At 37.9% G+C, this 10998-nt stretch overlaps 1 protein-coding gene across 2 annotated transcripts in view; it reads right to left on the reverse strand.

Annotated features, from left to right (window-relative positions):
* The window catches only part of myofl (myoferlin like), a 35390-nt gene extending 30195 nt beyond the window's left edge, over positions 1–5195 (reverse strand). Inside the window, exons 1-5 of one of the 2 annotated variants that reach the window (XM_053621320.1) lie at positions 5072–5195; positions 4551–4606; positions 4350–4441; positions 908–1016; positions 202–298 (exon numbers count right to left, since the gene is read on the reverse strand). In XM_053621320.1, the coding sequence (XP_053477295.1) occupies positions 202–298; positions 908–1016; positions 4350–4441; positions 4551–4606; positions 5072–5159 (442 nt within the window). In that variant the 5' untranslated portion in view covers positions 5160–5195. The remainder of the gene's footprint in view (positions 1–201; positions 299–907; positions 1017–4349; positions 4442–4550; positions 4607–5071) is intronic. The other variant, XM_053621321.1, reaches the window with a different exon arrangement.
* Between the last annotated feature and the right edge of the window lie 5803 nt (positions 5196–10998).

Below are 10998 nucleotides of genomic sequence, written 5' to 3' on the forward strand. Positions count from 1 at the left end.
GCCCATTGAAAAGCAGCTTTCAAATGCAGTCCAACTCATTTATTCGGATCAGTAAAAAAAATGCTTGAACATGAGCTCACAATGCAGAATAGTAAACACAATGAGTTTCAGGGAATTAATTCAATGTCCTGATCAGCCCTTTCAAGATTCCACACATAAAATTATGGCAAAATGTATTAGGGAAATCTGCAATGAACTGACCTGTTTCTCCAGCACTGGCATCTCCATCGACTTGTGCATTTGGGTTAGGAATAGCACTGGCAGGAGGCTCATATGTAATTACTAAACTTATAGTTGCCTGGAACAATATAAATCCACACACATATTGCATGTCACCATATGATCCACCACTTTCAGTATGTGCAATACATCACGCTTTGGTCAATATGTAATGATTACAATCTATTATACCACAGCTATTTATCGACTTTAACAATATTTTTTAAACGATGACGTACATTTGATCTGTTTATAATTACATTTAATGTTGTGGAATGTCTGCAATGTCTACAGTGTCACTTACATTATAAAAGCTATAAACAATCGTTCCCTCACCAAAATTCAACTCGTTACTGAGAAACCGGAAAACAAAGAACTTGTGCTGGGGACTCCTTCCAGGAAATGCTAAATAAACTTCTCCTCAGAGAAAACTTTACCATATCGACATCACATATTTGTTTTATTCATTAATGTGGAGCATCCACCATACAAGTCCTTGTGCAAGTTGTTACTATAGAAACAATAATGTATTAGATTGAGTGCAGTAATATAATCCTGTGATTTGCATTGCACCCAGGACCACTATCTATAGCTGTGCTGTTATAGGAAATTAATCACCACCTTCTAACCAACCAGAATTGATAATTCGACCAGGTTGTGGTTTCATGCATTGTGTTGGCAAGATTACCCCGATATCTTGCTTCTTCTCATTGACAAGAGGGACATTCCTTGAAGGCAGAGACTTGGTCTGACCACCGGCCAAATCCCGCAGAGAGATTTTTGCAGAGCCAATAAATCTGCAAAGCATGAAAATAACAAAGTATAAGTTAAAAAGCACAAACAACTTGTCCTGTACTGAAATACACAACACGCAATGTTCATTAATAAACTAGAATTGTCCATAATGTTCCATCAATAAAAAATTTTTTATTCTATTATTATATCAGTCATAATTCCTTTCAAATTGATTTCCAAAAGCAAATAAAACACAATGTGAAAAGTTCACTGGAAATAGTCTGTTGACATGACCACTTGAACAGGCAGTATTTAGTTTCACTACTCATTTCCTCAAGCCCCACCTGTAACTGGATCTCAGAGTGTTATGCTCAATGCACAGTAAACGACATTTTTTTTTTACTGGCTCTGGTTTTGCAATGGTAGGTGAGTCACTGTGACTGGACAATGAGTCGTGGTATAAGTATAGACTTGGTTGTTAAATTTCAACATTTCAACCTGAGTGATCTGCAAAAAAGGGGCCCATGCCTGAACACTAAAATAACACAATCAAAAAGAAAAGTTTGATGGAAGTCATATTATACGTTTTTTCTATTGATTCTAAAAAAAAAAAAAAAAGGCTACACTTCATGCCAGCTTTACTCATCTTGGTTGGTAGAGTAGTAGATTAGAAGCTTCCACCCACCATAAAATGGAGAACTAAGGGGGAGGCTAAGGGGAATAAACACGCAAGGCTATGAGTAATTACAGTGAGCCACAGGCATGAGATGTTCAAGGCAACATGGAGTGTAACCACCAGCTTTAGAGGGAGGGGCACTGGACTGAAAATTGCACTACAGTCCTTTGTTCATGCTTCATACAGATTTGACCACATGATCAATCAGTGTAAAATGGACTTAGAAGTCTGTAACTTAAGGATTTGCTGGGAGATTTTTTATAATTTCAAAAAACAATTGCCCTTTGGTGTTCTCTGATGACACACTTATTCCTTAGTTACGGATTTCCATGACAATAAGCTTCCATTCAAACAGGATTAATGTTCCTGTGTTTAGACATCTCCACACTCAGTGGGGTTGATGGCTAAGAGGATACATAAGTGAGCCTTCAAATGTTTCCAGCAGTATCTAGGTAGACAGAGGGATCTTTTCAGGTTTTCAGGTACTGTAATTATGGAACTTCATGAAAGGACTCTAATATCCATTAAGGAGTTACTACAGTGCTACTATTAAAATAGTACTAACATGTTACATTTAAATGTGACATAAATAGTAAGAGCGCAATAAAACATAATTTGAAAACACCTTGTTGGCTTTACTAGCCCTTTTTGCAGTGTTTTACTTGTGAATTTTGCAGAATTGTTTCTGTCCCCCATTTGCTTCTGTCTCTTGGTAAAGTTTCACAACGAATCAGTCTTAGAAGAAAGACTTCACCTTTATGTCTATTGGTCAACTGGAACATGGAGTAACAAATCCTCTGATCCTTTGTGATGCCCTTTCATGCCCACACTGTGGCATTTCTCCAAAATGGCAGAACATTCCAGACCACCAACAGTGGTATCCAGCTACCTTAGCTTAGGCATGAAATGGGCTGTTATTACATAACTAAACATATTATTACAGCACAACTTTAATGAAATTTCACACAATTTAGTTTACCTGATATAAACAGAGACACCATTTTAGTCAGCACTTTGTTAACTACCTGAAAACCATATCTATGTGTTTACTTTCTAGGTTTTACGCTCAAGCTGGAACTTTATTCACCCAATCTGATGAAGTCTTATTCTGGAGATATTTGCTGGGCTGCAGCTACACCAGACCTGTAGTTACTGTATATTACATAAGCACTGTTCATGCAAATATGATCAACTTGTATTTATTTGAATTAAAATCAGTTGTTTTGTTTGTGGGTGATCAAAGTTACAGCCATGCAGGCATTCACTCAGTTGCCATGGCTAAGGACCAATTAGACTGAGGTTCATCTAAACATTAACAAAGTTTACATACAAAAATCACCATAAGTGTACTTTCAGTTGTTCTTTTAGAACTTATATTTTTATTTAATAATTCTGGCACCAAACCAACTCCATGATCCTCATTCTGGATCATGCACAGATTTATGCAGTAGACTATAAATTAAAACATTCCAGATACAGTTCTCATGGTATTCACTAATGTGTTGGAATTCATTATTAACATTAGTTCAACATTAACGTGTTAAATGTTCATTATTCATTTGTATTACGAACGAAGGCAGCAGTCTAAACAGTGATTTAACTGCAGTGGAATTTTGCAGAATGTAAACTAAGATAATCTTTTTCAGTCTTCTGTGTATGTAGTTGAGATGTTCAGAAGCAGCCCTGTTTGTTAGTGACAATTTCCTTGTGGGAAACATTTGTAGATTGTTTGCCAAATAAATGGAATGTAATTCCAAGTCAATGAGTCACATCTTAGAAAAAAAAAAAAAACAGCAAGGTCAAATTTCCCCCAAAATACCTCTAGCCCCAACCTAAGGCTCAGATAATACTAAAGAAAACATAATACAAGTGATGGAATTGTGCATTAGGCATATTGGAAAAGAGATATATAGGCCAGTCTAAGACTATTTCTGGCAGGCTGCATGTGGAGCACTTATGTTTCTGTAAAAGAGCTTAAACAGCAGTTGGAAACAAGTCTTGACAAGCATTTCCACATTACTTACCTCATGCCATGTTCCAATTTGCTTCTCTCAGACAATGGAAAAAAGATTTTTTAGTCTTCCAGAGCTCCCAAAAAGGGGGATTCATTTTTGAGCATGAACCTTTGGCCCAGGTAAACGTTTCCCTCTAATCAGTACTACATCAACAATGATAAAGTGCAGCTTTTTTTTTTTTTTCACTTACTAGGCTAAGGAAAGACACATTACAAGGATAAAGTGAGCCTTATCTGCAGACCTGAATCTAAGTCTGTGAGATACAGGACCTTTAAGAAAAATGAAAGTAATAATAGAAGTCGCATTATGCCTATTAGAATATATTGCTTGGGGGAATATGGCTACTGCTCTCACATATCATAGCAAGTACAGACATGGAAGCTGGGTGGGGCAGTGTGGGATGACTGTACAAGTTGCATCTTCTCTGCAATCAACCATTTACGGTTGCATTGGTTTATTATATGTTTTAGGCAATACAGAGAGAAAGCGAGTGTTAAAAACATAAACATAAAAAAAGGTTTTAACTTCACCTGAGTATTAAGTACAAAATGACAAAGGCTTTTTTAGAGCCTTCTCATCCACGTCATTCAACACCATGCCAATGGTGCCAGTGGACATACTACAAGACAGTGCTCTCATGCATCTGTGCAATCACACATGCTTATAGGAATCTGTAAAAGAGTGGAAAAATACAAAGTGCATACTTGTCCTTGCCGATGGTCTCATAGTCTTTAACCACCACATCGATGAATGAAGAAGAGTCCAGAGGCGAACCCTTTAAATCGAACTCAAGAATCTGAACGGCAAAAAAGAAAAGAACCCTGTGTCATATACAGTAACATAATCAATGTTAGGACATCTCATCTTCAGTAACAGATGTCTGAGCGCCAGTGTATTACACTCACCTCATTCCACACAGGATTTAACTCACTAGGGATAGCTTTGGTTTTCTTTTTTTCACCTGGAAGAGTTCAAGCAAATTAGGAAAGCAAGGGACAGTTTTGGGGTTGATGCTACAAGGTAGGGTAGGGCAAGGAATACACACAGAACCCCTCAAAAACTATTCAGGCACTGATATTCCTTGTTTATAAAGTTATTTCGAGAAGCAGGCTTTTTTCCCCACAAACTTCGACGCGCCATTTGTGTCCTTATAAGGAAATCTACTGTACCTTAGAGACATCACATAACAAAAACAAAAGAAATACTATTGTATCCCAGTGGATATATTTAGCCTATAAATGGTACAAGAGCCTATAATGTAGTCTATTTCAGGAAATTATTTAGTTCTGGTTGCTTTCAATTCCAGTTTGTTCGTTTTTTCGTTTGCTAAAACTAAAGAATAAAGGCACTACTTATGAAGTGACTACACAGAGTTTGTGTTGTTCTCACTAACTGCACAGAAAGTCGAGCAGTGAGTCAAACTCACCTTTAAAGAGGACTGCGGTGATGGGGTCCGGGTTGCCGAGTGTCTTTTTGGGGATTGCTTTAGCGCACTCGACCACCACCTTCAGCATGGTGCCGACTCAGGGATCAGTTCAATCCGTTGTTCCTTTTCTCAGGCTTGAGGCGCTGCAGGAGGAAGCGAGTGCTGCAAGCAGGGTGAGGAAGGAGAGGAGGGAACACTGAAGCTCGGATTAGGTTAAGCAAGAACACTAGTGCAACGACATTGGTATCCACCCTTTGAGGATGAATTTGAGTAAAATGACTCGTGGACATCTTCATAGGCAGTGGGTAGTGAGGAAACAGGTGAGCAGCAAAGTTCCAAAAAAAAAAACCCAACAACCCCAAATGAAACAAACAAACATATATCACAATGTATTGGTGCAGTCATAGACATGAAATAGATTGTAGAGTGTGATTAGTCGTGATGTGTTTGTATGCTATTTTTTTTTCTTTTTTTTCTTCCAGAGACTGGGTTTGTGTATTAGTTTATATGTATTGCACATGCGTTTTGGAGCGCAATCTGAAACAGTAAAGCCGCAGTGCCACCTAGTGGTCATGAAGAAGGTGAGCAGCAAGGTCGCGATCCTGCCTGATCCATAACAACGTTAAAAGAACAGACCTAATGTTGTTTTGGAGATTGCATTCCACCACCCCTGGTGGGGAAAAATAAAATAAAAATAAAAATAAAAAAATAAAAAATATTAATAATAGAAGTAAAAGGGCATGATGGCTTAGAGGTTAGCACAGGGTTAGGGGTTTTTGATTTCCATTTCCACTCTGTGTGCGCGGAGTTTGCATGTGTCCCCCCGGTGCTTCAGGGCTTTCCTCCGGGTACTTCAGTTTCCTCCCTTAGCCCAAAGGCATATGTTGTAGGCTGATTGGCATTTCCAAACTGTCTGTAGCGTGTGAGTGTGTGTGCGATTGTGCCCTGCGATGGGTTGGCACCACCATCCAGACCAGGGTGTCCCCCACCCTGTTCCCTGAGTCCACTTTTAATGGTTTCCATTATGTAGAAGGACGTATTAAGGATGTAGGTCCTTAATGGAATCCACTACGCATAACATGCCACTGATAGAAAGCAACAGATTACTAGTAGAGACTCACCGGGACCATTACAGTTTCCATTAAAACCAATACGATTCCCATTATAGCCATTAAAACCATTACAAATTCCATGCTGAATTTTTTTATGTGTTTTGCTCACCAACTGTTGAGATATTAGGACATTTCATCCCAGAACACAAGTACTTTATGCAAACTATTTATACTTTATTAAATGTCTACAGTGTAATACCGCAGTGCCTCCTGCTGGTCATCAGAAAATTAGCAGTGAGGTCAGGGTGCCATGTATGTCCCAGAGTAATTCTATAACAAAAGAATAACTAAAAACCAAATTTCAGCAGTGGCCAATGTGAGAAAGTGAGAGGAAAAGATCTAAAGGATGTCATAACTTATGGCTTCAGTTATTCAGCACAATAACAAGTAACTTAAGTGAATCAATCAAACAAGTAACTTAAGTGAATCAATCAATCATTATATTATGGGTTACTCATAAATCTACAACAAATATGGAAAGTGTCTATTGCACAGAAATGTGGGTTATCATTCCTTCATTCACTCACTCATTCATTCATCTTCATTAACGACCCTTGGGTGTGAGCACTGGATAGTATGCTAGATGCTATCACATGGCAACATGTATGCTTGGGGCATTTTATTATAGCCAATCCACCTCCAGCACTGGCATGTTTGAATGAGATGGAAGGAAACAAAACTCCAAGCAGACAGTATCCAAAACTCCAAGAAGCCATCTGAGCAAATTTTATACGTAGTTGTAATGTATGTTATTGCCAGTTGTTCACTATAAAGCTGTACTTACATTATAAATACTTATATAGAAACACTCACATGACTTTTATATACACCGAGCAGCCATAACATTAAAACCACTGGCACCAGGATGCATTATGGGAAGAAGGCAAGCCAGTGAAGGCAGTGTGATGCTCTGGGCAATGTTCTGCTGGGAAACGTTGGGTCCTAGCATTCATGTGTATTTTACTTTGACACGTACCACCCATTTAAGCATTGTTGCAGACCAAGTACACCCCATCATCTCAACAGTATTCCCTAATGGCAGTGGTCTCTTTCAGCAGGATAATACGCCCTGACACACTGCAAAAAATCTTTCAGGAATTGTTGAGGAACATGACACTGCCAAGCTGTCACTGGTGGGCCCTTGACCCTCAACTGCTCAGATGTATAAATGAAATAAAATGTAAGTCGCTCTGGATAAGGCAAATGCCATAAATGTAAAATGTAAATGTAAATGTAAATGACAGAGTTCAAGGTGTTGACCTTGGCCTCCAAGTTCCCCAGATCTCAATCTGATCGAGCCATGGAGGTCCATGTAGGCCCCAACTCACAACTTACAGGACTTAAAGGATCTGCTGCTAACATCTTGTGGTGCCAGATACCACAGCACACCTTCAGAAGTCTTGTGGAATCCATGCCTCGATGGCTCAGAGCCTGTTTGGTGGCACAAGGGAGACCTACACAATATTAGGCAGGTGGTTTTAATGTTTTGGCTCATAAGTGTACACTATGTATACTTTTGACTGAATACTGATATTATTTTTTTAGTCTCATAAAGACTTGAATTACAGAGACTGCAGCCTGTAATTATAAGACATAAATTGTAAATTTGTATAGTTGTGGGATATTGACACCCAGCTAATTAAATGTATACAGTAATATTGCATATTGAGCAATATAAAGGCACAGGATATGAAGAATTATTTATCCTATTAGAACAGCTTTGTGGCCTGTTATCATCATTCTTATCCAGTAGATGGCAGTAAAGGTTTGCTTCTTATTTTGGGCAAAAGACAGCCTCTTAGCCTCGTAGAGTAGCTAATGTTTTGTGTACATGAAGCAGGAAGACAGATTTTCATTCTGGTCTTTACTCCCACAGAGACTATTTATTAAGTACTATTTTACTTCCACTATGCCTGAATCAGTGTCCTACACTATTCTCTCCTTGATGATCTGATGCTGAGAGAAGAAACTTGAGGACAGGGACATTAAAGCCAATAGCACACTGATTTGGTTTGCTGAAGTTCAGGGGGAAAAAAATTATAAAAAAAGAGAAGGAAAGAAAAAAGAAAAGGAGCTTTAAGTATGAATAATCAAAGATTGTTTTCTGTACAAAAATGACTTGCAAGGCGAAATTTCCAGAGAGCCGTCGAACTCCAAACTGAGAATAATTCAGTGTTTATATGAATTTAATCAGATTGAATATGCTAGTTTATGCAACAGTAATCTATTAAGCACACACCTGGAGATATTAAAGGTGTTAATAAACAGCAAAAGGGCAGTATTTGATCACTGCCAGAGATCATTTTAACAACTGAACAAATAAGTCTTTTTCACTTAATAAAAGCACCTAATGTGTGCTTGAAGTAACCGCTGGATTTATGGTCAGAAACGCTTTTCAGTTCTACTTGCTCCATCGCTGCCTTGTTCCTCTCTTGTGTATTGTGAAGTCTTTTATCACAGAGATAAATGGAAGAGAGCCTGTTCTCCACATCTCTGTAATGAGCCGGGGAGAGGAGAGAAGGTTCCTCACCACATCGTCTATTTAATCTGACCTAGACCAGCAAATGCCTTCCCCAAAACCTTGTTAATGTGCAGGCAAGACGGTTAAAATGTTGAAAAATAATCCCTATGGAAACTTTACTGCTGTGAGCTTCAGTCAGCCTTCTAAAATCCTTTTAGAGAGTCTAAGTCAGCTTAGAGGAAAAAGAATGTTACAGTATATTCTGTGAAGTTCTTTCTTACTTGAATTTGCTACCGTTTTTATCTCTCAAACTATCTATCTATCATGTGGCGTATCTCATCATTTTGTTCGATATGAGGATCTCGAGTTGATATGTACAAACAATTAAACGTTGCATAACAAAGAAGGTTAAAAAAAAATAAATGCTAATATTTCATGAGGTGCAATAAACATTTAAACTTAATCAAGCCCACGCTCCCACATTGCTCTTCAACTCCAATCAGCAGAGGCTGCACAGAGTTAAAAACAACAACAACAACAACAACAACACACTTCTAAACGTGCTGTATTCTCTATGCTGCATAGAAATCATTATGGCAGTTGAGAAGTTCATATTTGGAAAATATGAGTTTAAAATGCAGGACTCAAAAACACATGTACACAGAAGTAGGTGCACTATATGGCTAAAGGTTTGTTAACATCTGACCATCACACCCATTTGTGACATTCAGTCCATACAGGATTTCGTGGAGTTAAATTTTTTTTTTATTTTTATGATTGTTCCGGCTAAAAATGCTTGATTTTGCTTTGGCTTTTTACAAGATCTTGTTTCTTAATGGAAAACTACTTGAATTGGCCAAATTGCAATTGCACAAAATTATTTTGCACAGTCTTTAACAGTGATGTTTGTTGGTAAACGAAACGTTTTAGCTGTACTCATGTTCGACGCACGTGAATCGAAGAGGGCTTTGGCTGAATGTGCCTTGTGATGACGTCACATGACGTGTCTTGGTCCAAATCTGCAGTAAGTTCGAAAAATATTGTAGTTTAATTGATTTTGCATTCATTTCTGAGATCGCAAAAATGCAACTGGACATTCAGCCACAAGAGCATTAGTGATGTCAGATGTTGGTCACAATTTTGTTCTAGTGAAGGGAAAATCAATCAATCAACCAGTCTATCTATCTATCTATCTATCTATCTCCCACACTTTCACATCATAATTGCATCAACTGTGTTGAAACAGCAAAGAAATGATTACAGACATCCTTATTGTTAAACTAAGAAATATAATTTATTGCATAAAAATTATATTTAGTTACAGTAAGAAGGCTAAACATTTATGTACAATAGACATTTACAGTGTTTAGATGAAACAAACAAAAAAAAAAGACCTCACAGTTCTGGTATGACATCAGAACAAAATAACTCAAGAAACCAACATCCAGAGGTGGATCTCAGAAGGATGAGACCAGATGCAGTCCCATGTCTCATACCTGAAGGATGTCCAAAGTTTGTGTCGGGGTTAGAAGAGGTTTCCCCAGACAAAATCCATGTGCTTAGGAGCTTTCTTTACAATCTACAGTGTCATAACTGCCAATCCTTTTCATGGGTAGAGGTCCTAATTTACTCCTCCTCCTCAGAAAGAATATTTATTTTCATCTATTGATGGCAGAATTCCTCCACACAGCTCAGAAAAGCAGCAAAGAGCACAAGGAAACCAGTATTACAGTAAATCCCAACTTCCTGGAGTCATTTTATATTGTTTGTTTCTGCTGGTGAGCCTTGGAGGACCTTTATGTATATCCTTAAGGCCTGTTCCAGCATGTGTCAGCAGTACAGCGTGACAATTTCGAAACTGACACGTGCAAATCTGACAGAAAACTTTAAGTAGGTCTGCAAATTTATTCATTTTGTTCTTGCATAGACTTGACATAAAAAGGTCAAAGAAACTGCTACAAAATGAGGCCCTTCGACCAGCACGCGTTCAACAGCACATGTACGCACACCACAAAAAATTACTTTTCCAGAAAGATTGACAGATACTGCTTTTTTATGGAGGAAATCTCAACACTTTTACAAAGAATTGACTGTAAAAAAAATAATTAAAAGACATATTGTGACCTTAGAATTATATTGTTCTATTTGGCTGAAAAGTAGTTTTTTGATATCAAGCCTCTAAGATGTGATGTTTCAGCTAGCAAAAGCTACAGTAGTGACATCCATAATTATATTTCAGTAGGGTGTAGAGTTCAAAAGTGCTTCACATGTACATTATCAAAACCCTGAGATATTTAAAAAGTGGGTATTTGACCAGGTAGGAAACATGGTTATGAAGTTATTAACATGATTAC

Source organism: Ictalurus furcatus, chromosome 3 (assembly GCF_023375685.1).
Source record: "Ictalurus furcatus strain D&B chromosome 3, Billie_1.0, whole genome shotgun sequence".
Taxonomy (NCBI): domain Eukaryota; kingdom Metazoa; phylum Chordata; class Actinopteri; order Siluriformes; family Ictaluridae; genus Ictalurus; species Ictalurus furcatus.